This window comes from Fistularia commersonii, chromosome 15 (assembly GCF_037954325.1).
Source record: "Fistularia commersonii isolate RoL2024-O1a breed Wild chromosome 15, RoL_Fcom_v1.0, whole genome shotgun sequence".
Classification (NCBI taxonomy): domain Eukaryota; kingdom Metazoa; phylum Chordata; class Actinopteri; order Syngnathiformes; family Fistulariidae; genus Fistularia; species Fistularia commersonii.
This window is the reverse complement of record NC_141298.1, coordinates 16,025,001-16,036,447: the sequence shown is the minus strand read 5'-3', so window position 1 is coordinate 16,036,447 and position 11,447 is coordinate 16,025,001. Positions and strand designations below refer to the sequence as shown.

Below are 11,447 nucleotides of genomic sequence, written 5' to 3'. Positions count from 1 at the left end.
GTATTTCTACAACTGACAATGCAGATAAGCGTTTTTTTTACTTATTTTTTCTGCTTCATTGTGCACATAGGAGTTTTGTCATGTGACATTTATGTCAAAAGAAAGGGCGGGATTATCTTGCGAATAGACTAAAAATGTGGAGCCATCCCATTTCTCACCATTCAATGCAAAAACTCAAAATCGAAAAATTTGCAGATAGGAGGTTTTGCATTCCAGCCATCGATATGCATTTGTGTAGATGTAAAAAAAAATAAAAAGTTTATTAGTTGCTCTGCTACAAAACTAGCTTTCGCTGCTGCCGTCGTACTTTGTCTTTTAATGTTTAAATGTAACCTAATGCAATGTCAAATAAATGTAACTACTCCTTAATGTTGAACAATTCATTCAAATCCAAAATGTTACATATACATTTGCATAGAATCCATGCAAATTTATATGTAACATTTTGGCTTTTAATTCTCTGACAATGCGTTGTTTTTCTGGAAGGCTAACTGTAGCGTACTTAGCTCGGTGTTCGATGTCAAAATGCCGACGTAGATTGTCCTCTTTGACAACCGATGCTGCCTCATAACGCAAAAGACAATCAAAATATTCTTAATTTTTTTGTGAATGTTCTCAAGTCCTGTTCAGTATATGTATTTTATTTATATATTTTTTTTCGTATTTTGTATGTCAACATGGTTCCACACACCTGTCGAAGCCGGCGGGACATGGATTAGCAACGCGTGCCGTGCACACACTCCTTAGCATGTGCAAGTACGTGCTAGTATGCTATTTGGTTCAAAAATGATCTAAAACTGGCATGAATAAGCATGAATGAATGTCGGGGTGTTGTGTGAATGTGTGGCTCTATTTGATGAACGTTTTTGCAGTTTTTTTTTTCTCATTCGCATATTTGGCGGGGGAGCATATGTGCTAGCGTGCTTTTCCATCTCATCCTGCTCCTCTGACTGGGAGCGAAGCGAACTGGACTGGTGGGAAAAAAAAAAAGCGCAGAACCTGGTGAACTTTATCTTTTCTTGCTTGTCGTTCACCATCTTGTGCTGCTGCAGATACACCGGCGGGACGCCGTCACTTTGTGGGTAACGCGATCGGCATGAATGGTTGGAAATAAGAACAACTGTATTTATCCCGAAGGAAATTGTTGTCCCAGAGTTTCGAGTAAAACATAACAATAATAAATAATAGTAGGAAATTGTATAAACAGTAAAAAAAAAAAAAAAGGGGGTTGAGAATGAGATATACAAATAAAACTACAAAGTGTCAAAGTCAGGGTTATAAAGTGTTTCAAGGTGTTAAGTACAAAGATTTTGAGATTCCCTGCGGCTGAAGGAAGAGGAATTAAAAAGTCTGATAGCCTCAGGTAGGAAAGACTTCCTGTGGCGTTCAATGGAGCTCCTTGGTGGTATCAATCTACGACTGAAAGAGCTGTAGTTTATAGTCCGTGCACGCGTTTGACTTATTTATTTCATACCTTTTAAGACATTCTCGTGGGCCACGTGTGCCACAGGGTCGTATTTTTGTATTTTACATGTGCAAAACTTGATTTTAGAATGAACACTGAGCGATAACTGCCATGTAATGTGAAGTGCAACGATATCTGGCTAAGAAGCCCTTCACAGTGGGGTGAATTTAATTGTTTTCCAGTGTTTCAATTCACATTTTCTGGACTTTAGATGCGTCTTGTGGGCGGGCCTCGCGGGGTTCACACGTTGGGCGATGAACCGGCCCTTTAAGAAGCTGTTGCGGCGCTGGTAAAGTTATAAATTCGTAACGAGTGCGCACCGGAAACTCCGTGTTGGTTCCTTCAATATAAAACCGCGGCGTTCCACCTTTGTTTCAATTGATACATCGGCAATGAAACTGCAAAGTCACCGAAAGAAGAGCAGTTGTTGCGGACACGTTTCTAGAAAGCGCATAAGTCTGCATCTGATTTTTAATTGGATTCCAAGAATAAGGTGAAACTGGACTCAAATGCGAACCCGTGTTTTTCTCTCAAAAGTACTAAACCAGTCAGCGTCCACTTTTGCTTCAAAAGTGTTTCGGTGATCATTTCCGAGATCATTTCTCCTTTAAATAATCTCAGAACGGCTCGTTTGTTCTCACGAGTCGACAAAGGCACGAGCGAGTTGGTTTTATTTTGAAAGTCCCAAACCGGAAGCAGTTGTACTGTCAGCGGCGCTTGACGGCAGCGCGCTTCAGCGTGTTCGGCGGTGCGGCTCGTAGTAAGTCATTCCCAGGAGCGGAGCGGAGCCGCGCACGGAGAGCGCACACTCGCAGAAACAAACCCCTTTTCTTTGTGTTGCAAAATCCGCCTTTTTTTTTTCCTCCCTGACTTTCTTGCACTTTGGGACCCATTAAACATTTTTTTTTTTTTTCAAATTTGGGATCGAGAAGAGGAGCCCGGAGTGACTGACCGGGCGCCGCCTCCTCCGCGCAGCCGCATCTCCTGTCATCACCTGCGGCTCGACGTTGCGGGGGCCCCCCGCCTGGGGTCCGGGACCCCCCCCACCCCCCCACCACCTCCTCCGTGTCTTTGCGGGGGGTCGCAGAAGTTGTGTGCGGGATGTTTTGAGTGAACCCTGCGGCGGCTGAGATGCTGCTGCTTGCAGAGTTCGATGCTGTTTTAGAAGACTGAAAAAAAAAAAAAAAGAAATTCATCCTTTCGGATTACCCCCCTCCCCGCTGCCTGGAGGCTTCCGGTGAAGACTGTGACCCTTCTCATCCTCCGATGAGACATCCAGGGTGCAATGGAGTACTGCTCGACTTTGGTTCCCCTGTTGGTCTTGTTTGCGCTCCGAACTTTGGCATATGGTAAGTCCAGCTCAGCTGGTGTTTACACAGATGGAACCCGACGTGGCTCATATCAAGGGGGACCCCCCCCCCCCCCCCCCATCACCAGTCAGTCAAAATACCCAGTCAGATATTCAGATTATTTGCAGGTTTAACCCGGAATTGGAGAAGTAGTCAAGCCGCAGACGGTAATCCTCCCCAGTGGTGTGTTTTTTTTAAAGGGCCACTTAAAACCAGCAGACATCTGAGAAGCCCATATGCAGCCCGGCTGCATGTCCTGCCCGAGGGACCCCCGGGATTCTCACCAGCATCTGCTCCCCTGCAGAAATCTGACTTTTCTGGTGGACGCTTGCCATTTATCTCCATTATTAGACCCCATTATGTGAAGACATACACACACACCCCTCCTCTGTACCATGCATGCGTGACACACACACACACACACACAGTAAACTCCATCCCCTTGTGCTGATGCAGTGCGGGACAAAAGGCAAACAGTGCTTAAAAATGTATGCTCTCTTAATGCATTTTGCATAAAAGCCTTCCACCGGATGCCGCCTCGCCCGCCCGCGTCAAACTCTTCCTTTTCTTTCCGTCTGACGTCTTTTTTTTCTGCTGTGTTGAAACGGGCGAATCAAGATTCAGCCCCCACGTGTTTAATCACTTCGGTTAATTCCTCTGTAATCGCAGCTTTGCGCGGGATCCCGCTCGTCGCCGAGGATGATAGCGAGGAAGGTTTTTCGCGAGGAATTCAGAATGACAAATCGGAAGCAGGGAAAAGCGGTGGTTGTTTTCGTTTTGATTGACAGCTCCTCTCCGGCCTTGCAGAGGAGGCACGACCGCGTCTTCGCCCGCCGGGCGTCTCCACCTGGAAAGGCCCCTGCGGATTCAAAACCATGAACTCCGACCCGTCGCCGGCTGGTTTTCGCTGCGAAGCGTCGGCCCCCTCGCGAGATCTTTCCATGAGTCATCTCTGGGACGGGGCGGAGGGGGGGGGGGGGGGCTGATTCAAACCGCTATCCTCCGCTTTCCCCCCGCCGCCGTCTGCGGGCTGTTTGTCAACACACCTGTTTTTTATTCCCCAACCCGTCTCCACAGGGCAACCCCCGGCTGCGATGTACAAAATCGACACCAGCGGGGATGTTACGGTGCATCCCGGGGGCCGAAGGCCGCCGCCGCTCGCCTTTAACAAGGCTGGAAACACCGGCGGTGAACCCGCGGCGCGTGAACCCAGCATCTGTGAAAACGCTCCTCCGGTGACTCGGGATGCTCCGCCGGGACGGCGAACGGCGGATTAAAGCAGCTCATTTTCGCTCCGACAAAACACACGGCGACATGAAAGGGAGGACTGTACTTTTTTTAGCCGACGGACTTATTTTAGTCGTTTATTTGAATGCAGATTTGTCACTTTTTCTGACGCTTCTGCCTCCCCCCCCCTCCCTCCTCCTCCCGAGCTGCTACGATTGCAGCTTTAGATAAACACGAGCGGGGATGTGAGGAAAATTAAATGGAGGAACTAGATGGGATATGAAAGGATGAGCTAAACAACCTCCGCAAGCGCGCCGTCCTCCGGGACGTTTGTCCGGTAAGGCGACGCTGGAGTCGCTTTTCCCCGCGGAGGGCGACGGTCGTATCTGTCACTGTCAGTCAACGCCACGGGGAGTTAGAAAAGAAAAACACACGCACATCCGCTGCCCAGGAAGGGATTGGTGCTGGATCAACAAAATTCGACGTGGTAGAGTTTGAAAATAATGCGCACATCAAAAATACAAACATTTATTCTTGCATGCATGACGTTGGGAGCAAAATAGGCTCTTCCTTACGTACGAATCTTTTGCCCGAATCGTCCTACGTGCGATAATAAGTGGAGAATTTGTGTTTATTTGTTTCTTTTTTGGGCTCGGCTCCGCTGGCCACCCGAAACAAGCCCATTTCCTCTATTTAAGCATGAAAATCCAGTTACATATCACGTTTGAGAGGTGTCCGTTTATTTCGTTGGCGATTCTTGGGAGCCGCGGTGTCGTTTTGGTTTTAAGGACGGATGAACACGCCGTTATTTTTATTTCAATTATTCGATCCATGAGGCGTTGATTTGCTAGCACGCCGCTAGCGGGAAGCGTCCTGGAAACTGGAAATACCGGAGGATGACGTTGTCGTTGGTGCTGCTTCTAGTAAATGCTTTTGCTCCGGGGCTTGAAATCCAAACATTTCCATTGTAAGTGCAATAATGCCCATGACAATGGTGTGTTTTTTTCTTTATTGTCGGTGGTATTAAAACCTTAAATGTAACCGCGGGCGGGTATTTCGAACCAGCAGCCAACACGTGTGTGCTATACTTAGCGCCAGTTAACAGACTTAGCGCTTGTTTGACAGTATAACCCGGATGAATCACATCCCGTACAGTTGCATGGGTGTTTGTTTTTTTTTTCCCGCCCCCCTCCTGTCGTTGGCATTTTGACAAGCAGCTCCTGTTTCGGAGAACAAACATGGAGTCGCACGGCGAGTGTGTGCGTCTCCTCCCCGCACCTGCCCGCCCATCTGCTCGCCGCAGATCAATTAGACTGTCAATACCCCGGCAAGCTCCGACGCGGTACGTTCAAATGAGCTATCGCTCTCGGACCAAAAAAAACAAAACAAGCGGTTCCTGGTTTGCTTAAAAAAAGTAGCTCTTAGAAGGGAGGACCAGAAACCCAAACATCCTCTTCCTGTCATCAGAGGTTCAGCAGCGTTAATCACACACTGAAATTACCATTTGAAGCATAAATGCATTTTTTTTTTTTTTTTTTAATGCGGCTGCCAGGCTGCTAAAATTAGCCATAGAAGTAAGTCATTAAAAACAAACAAACAAAAAAAAAAAAAAAAAAAAAAAGGAGTTGAATCCCTGGACGAGTTGCTCATCACGTCCCTTCCAGATGATAAAAAAAAAAAAAAAAAATGATGCGAGCTCCGAGGCCTCCGCCGCTCCATCATGCCGGAATAGACGGCGAGCGAGCCGAGCCACGGGCCGGTGATTCCCAATAGACCTCCTCGCTTTTATGGGGGTGGACAAATAACACCGCCGGCGGTTACGGCGCTGGAGCGGTGCAGGTGTTTTGTCTCCGACGCCGAATCGTAAACGTTTCCCCGCCTCCTCGCCGCCGCTGGCTGCAGATGAGAGGGAAGAAAACAAGAAAACGACGCACGTAACGTCGAGATGCCGCGTCCCCGTTAAACACCGAAACGCTGCCAGCTTTATCCCAACGAGGCGTCCTCGCTATTTTCCCCCCGCAAACGCGCGCAAGTCGGATAGATTCGCAGAATATCGGCCTCTCCGGAACTCCGGCGCGGAATCTCGTCGGGCGAAAACAGTCGAATAAATAAAACCCGGTTTGTAGCGACCTGTTATTTTTGCGTGCTGGTGTAGCGCCAGCTGTCATCGGTTCGTCGGAACGGAATCTGGCAGCGGGAAAAAGCCTCCGTTGTGAGCGAATCGCTCGCGGGCGACGGGCTATCAAGGGGACGCCGCGTCGGAGAGGTTCTGACAGCCGCCATTGATGATTCGATAGCCGACTGGTGAGCAGACAGAGGCGCCGCTGTCTTATTTTGAGGGGTGACAGACGCTGATCTCTTATTTTGGAGCGGAAGCGTCGATACACCCGAAAAGTGGCTCTCGGGGACGGGAGGCGAGCAGTCGCCGCCTTTTTTTTTGCTCTTTGGAGCGACTTTGCCGACGCTTCCTGAAGACTGACGCTCATTAGAGAAGTGTGACTCGAGCGCGTCGGCAATTAGATGACCTCCCCGCGTGGTTTCCGCGGATGCCGCTCGCTGCCGGTTGACTCTAATCCGTCTGTCGCTTCCACTTGGACGTTTCACGTCTTGATTTCCATCAAAATAACGCCGTCTCTTTTATCTTAATAGAAATGAAAGATTTTTCAACTCCCGCGGCAAGACGGTTGTTTCCGGGAGGTCCTGGACTTGCGTCGGAATTCCGTTCCCGTGCCGCGACGTAACGCGGTTTTCACGGTGATTCGATCGTAATCTAGGCAGTAAAAAGAGGAAAAACAAATAAAGACTTTCGTTCGGGAGCCGTAACTAAGGGCGAAAAAAAAAACAACACAAACAAAAGAACTCTTTCGTTGACTCACTTTCTCATTCACTTAAATGAAAAACGCACCGTAAAACTGTTGATGCAACTAGACTTTCATACTGCTATCATTTTTTTTGCACCTTTGCACTCTTGTCACTTTCAAAATCAAACCCTAGAGTATGGCCGACAAATTATTTATAATTTTTGTACTTTTGCACCGTGGTTCTCAGAGTAGCGCTTTTTTAATGCTCTGTATTTGTGAACGTATGGCAATATTGTCAATAAAGCTGTTCTGACGTTGAAAGCACATGTAGCATATTCCAACATGGCGGACAACCGGCGAATGTAAACAGTCGCCTTTGTCGAATGGCGAGAAAATTTGTTTTAACGTCGCGCCTCGGAAAGATGTGACACCGTAAACAGGAGTGTCTGTGGTTACGATTCCGCAGCAGAGCGCCGTGTCATCATAAAGATCGAACTATATTAAACCTTGCGGAGAAATGACTGCAGCAGCCTATTGGCATTAAAAAAAGAAAAAAAAAAAAAAAAAAGGTTGACATACGGGCTTATTTTTATCAGCCAATCAGATTTGGGGAATGGTCTCCACAAAGCTTGATGCTTCCAATATTATTTAGTTTTTGATGAAATCCTGCGGCGACGAAGTCTTATTGAAGACCTAAATATTGGGCTTTGAAAAGATTTTGTAAAACTATCAGCTCACACCTAAAAACTATTTTTTAGAGTTTTAGTCTGACACTAAAGACTGTGGATCTTACATCTCAAGACCAACTAAGATAAGATTAACTTTATTGATCCCCATAGGGGAAATTGTTTTGTCACAGCACCGTAACACTTATTGTATCAATAAATATGAATATAGATAGAGAGACAATTAGAAGACAATTAAAAGATAGCAAAAGACATCCATAAATAAATAGACAGCAGTGTGAAGAACAACATCATCAAGGATAAGAAAAGACAACAAAACAACTTTATTCAACTAAAATGTATTCAAATTTAGTTTGATCATTTTTATATTGTCATTTTAAATTTAAAGATTATTGCGATCTTGTAATATCCAAATAAAACGTGTTCAAATATTTTTGTTGCTTTTATTAAAAGGGTGACAGCACATAGAGAGAGGACGGCATTGTTGGTTTGCTGCCGGGGGATAATTTAAATTTTTTGTTTTTGTCATAAATACAAGAAGCACTCAAATAGGTATTGAAGAAATTGCAGACATGTGATTTTGTTTTCTTTGCAGGTGTTCATTGATTTTCTTGTTTATGCATAGCATAACGGCAAAAAAAAAAAAAAAAAAAAAATGCTATATGCCTTATTAATTCATTTTAAATTTCAAAAGGGTTGTGTGGCTCCACGTATTTTCTTTCCCGCGGAGAAATGGGCTCAGATTGCCGAGCCCCGTCCTGTCCGATAGATTGTCCGAGAGTTCTAGAAAGTGAAAGTTAAAAAGCGGGAGTGTGCTGATCCTCCGAGATAAGCTCTACAAACATTTTATCTCACAACCCTCGTTCGAGAAGAAGTATATCAGTCAGCGTATCTCGGTAAGCTACCGGTCTTGTGCTAATATGTCAACATTCGTCAGATTTAAAACCACACATTGTTTCAACTACACTTTGTCCTGTGTTTCCTTTTCCTATAATGGACTCCTCACTCCAGGAAGTGTCTGTCATAACTTTCCCCTATCGCTCACTGATGTATGTGTGTGTGTGTGTGTGTGTGATCCACTGTATGTGGTCAGACAGCTCGGAGCAGACAGCGGTCAGTGTGTGTGTGTGTTAGTGTGTGTGAGTGAACACAGATCTAATTGGAGCTAATCTTGAAATATGCTGCTGCGGCGCAGGAAAGAAACCAATGGCATTTCCCCGCAGCTGCGTTTGGCCACCCACCACCAGCGCTGCCGCCTATCCTGGATCCCCTCGGGGTTTTCCTCCCCGGCGGCAAGTCCGCCGCGCCTTCGTGCTCGAACCTTAATGGACCGATAATTACCGATAAGAAAAACATGCAGTCATCGGCGAACGGGAGCATTCGAGACAAGCCGTAATTAAATGGTTTCCAGCTGTAATGTCTTTTTTTTTTTTTTCCTCCTCTCGTTCGGCTTCTTGCACCAACGGGGACGCTAATGTTTCTCATTTTCTCTTGTCATTCTAATAATGTCACCCCCCCCGTTTGCTCTTGTCAAGTTCGGCAGAAAAGAGCCAGACTTCGCCTGCGGCGAGCCGCCGTTCTTTCAAAGCTAATCGGATGCTAACAGTGGAAAAATCGATGCGTTGTCACCGGAAGTCAAAGCTAGAGTTGAAGCTAACAGTGTTTCATTGTGTCTGGAGTCCTTGGGATTGCTTTTTTTCCAAAAGTTTGGAGTGGTTTTAGATCTGTTAATCCATTTTCCACGTTACAGAGGTTGACACTTGACGGTTTTAAAATGCACCCGGTGATTAGTCATACCGGCGTCCGCTGCGGAAATTTAGAAGAAGTACGTTTCAAAGTCAATGTGAATCCTTGAAGCCGCCGTCCTCGAGTTGTTTCTGAAATTGGAAGCAAATCAAAGCTTAATCAGCTCCCAAGTCTCTCAACGCTGTTTTAACACAAGGAACATTTCGTGTAGCGCCGGCCCGCGAGGCTCAGCTGGCCGCCGCTCGCCGTCTATCTGCACAACGCCGCTTCTGCCTTGTCTGCCCGCCCGAAAACATCCGGCCAAAACAAAATTCCTCGCCAGAGGAGGACGGCGTGCTCGGAGGGAGCGTGAAACGGGAGGCCGGGTTCCTCGGGAACTCGGTATCTTTTTCGCTCCCGAGTTCCGCAATCTTTCCGGAAAACCAAGTGACGTCTTCCCCTCCCTCGGTTGGCCCGAATGCAACTTCGTCAAAACGACCGGTTTCCCCTTTGCAAAGTTGCAAAGCCGCCCATTTAGACGCTCAGCGCCGACAGACTTAATTACGGTCGCCTCTTTATGGCCGGCACTTAGTATTCTCATGCATGTGCCCCATTTAGTGGTCCCTGCAGTGTCGGAGAGGCGGGGGGTTTACAGAAAAAGCGTCTCCATCCGCCCCCGCCCGACCCCGGCCCTCTCCAACCGCTGCCAATTTAACTTTCAATGCGCATTTGCAAATCAATTCCCGCGACTTTTGTGGAAATCAAGCGACCGAGGAGGAGGAGAGGTTGTAAAACAGCAAACCGATGAGAGGAGCTAAAAAAGAATTGCAGATCAGGGAGGGACGGTCAGAACAGGGGGGGGGGGTCGTTGATTTTTTATTTTATTTTTTTTTTTTTATCATCATCTCGTGTGAGTTTTCCCTCCAGTGGTTGAATGTGACTAAATAGATTTATGAAGTGCTGTACAATCCGGAGATACTTTAGCTTCTTTTTCAGAGATTCCAGTTATTGCTTCTTCTTTTTCTATGTTTCAACCCAGAGGGAAATATAGAATTCTTGCACCTCATTGATTTCAGTGCTGCAGTCTTTCTTTTTCTTTTGATGAACGTGTAAATATATAGCGTTGGAATTTCACGCCGGGTTCGATCGGAGTTTGCCGTGAGAACGAGAAACCAATGGAAATGCGATTCGTGTCAATAAACACGGCTCCGAACCCGCTTTTTTCCGATGGAGTCGGAGGTCCAGAAAAAAAAAAAAACAGTTTTTCGGGTACAAAGTTGAGGAGAAGGTCGGAGGACAATGACCGGGCTTGTTGACGGCGGTTACCAAAGTAACCGTCGGTTGCTACCGAGGTTTTCTGAACAGCTCAGTGAGTCGGTCCGATAAAACCCACTTGTTCCCCCTGGCTTTGCCTCGTCTCCTTTCCCCGTCTAGACGCTTCTTTTAGAAGCTAGCGGAGCGCTAATGCTATCACAAGCTGGGACGCTTTCGGGTCGTACGCTCTCGCATTAAAACGCGGGATTTATTTCGAAGGGTCGGGAAATTTGTAGTGATACTGAGATAAAAAAACAAAAACATTTTTGCGATCGCAGCAGATCACTGGAAAGTAACAGCGGATAAATGTATAGACCAGGGGTGTCCAAACTTTTTGCAATATTTGGTGTAAATGTGTGAAGGCCAACCATTCAGCCCGGCATTCCATGAAACATTAACGTTAAATACAAATGAACAAAATGCAAATTTAATCATTTTTTTATTGCAAATAGTATACTTTTTATGTCTTAACACTGAATACAAATCTAAAGTTTTTACTTTGACTTTCACATTTGAATACCACATAAAATGAGGGAAAAGTCGCTGAAAAAAGATGATTTATGACATATTATTCAATGCTCACTATGAACTTCTAAATTCTAAAAATGTGAACAGGAAAATAACACTGAAACATTGGTATTATTCAGAATTATGAGACATTACATTGTATTACATAGAAATACAGTGTTTTTCACGATTGAATTTTAGACTCGGATCAAAAATATCAAAAATAGAAAAACGGGCTGCAGGACCGAATTGGATTTTATCATCGACTTTTGGGGACCTTTAAATTCTGCATTTTTTACCATCGATCGGATGGTCGCGTTAAGTCCCGGCGGCGTGTTTCGGTGCGAGCCGAATTCTAAAGCACAGTTGAACG

The 11,447-nt window shown here is 46.0% G+C and overlaps 1 protein-coding gene across 4 annotated transcripts in view; it reads left to right on the top strand.

Annotated features, from left to right (window-relative positions):
- The first annotated feature begins 2,315 nt into the window (after positions 1–2,315).
- robo3 (roundabout, axon guidance receptor, homolog 3 (Drosophila)) overlaps positions 2,316–11,447 on the top strand; it is a 133,083-nt gene continuing 123,951 nt past the window's right edge. For 3 of the 4 annotated variants that reach the window (XM_086161068.1, XM_086161067.1, XM_086161065.1), the window contains exon 1: positions 2,317–2,814. In XM_086161068.1, coding sequence (XP_086017194.1) covers positions 2,751–2,814 — 64 coding nt within the window. In that variant the 5' untranslated portion in view covers positions 2,317–2,750. Of the gene's footprint in view, positions 2,815–11,447 lie in introns of all 4 variants that reach the window. The other variant, XM_086161066.1, reaches the window with a different exon arrangement.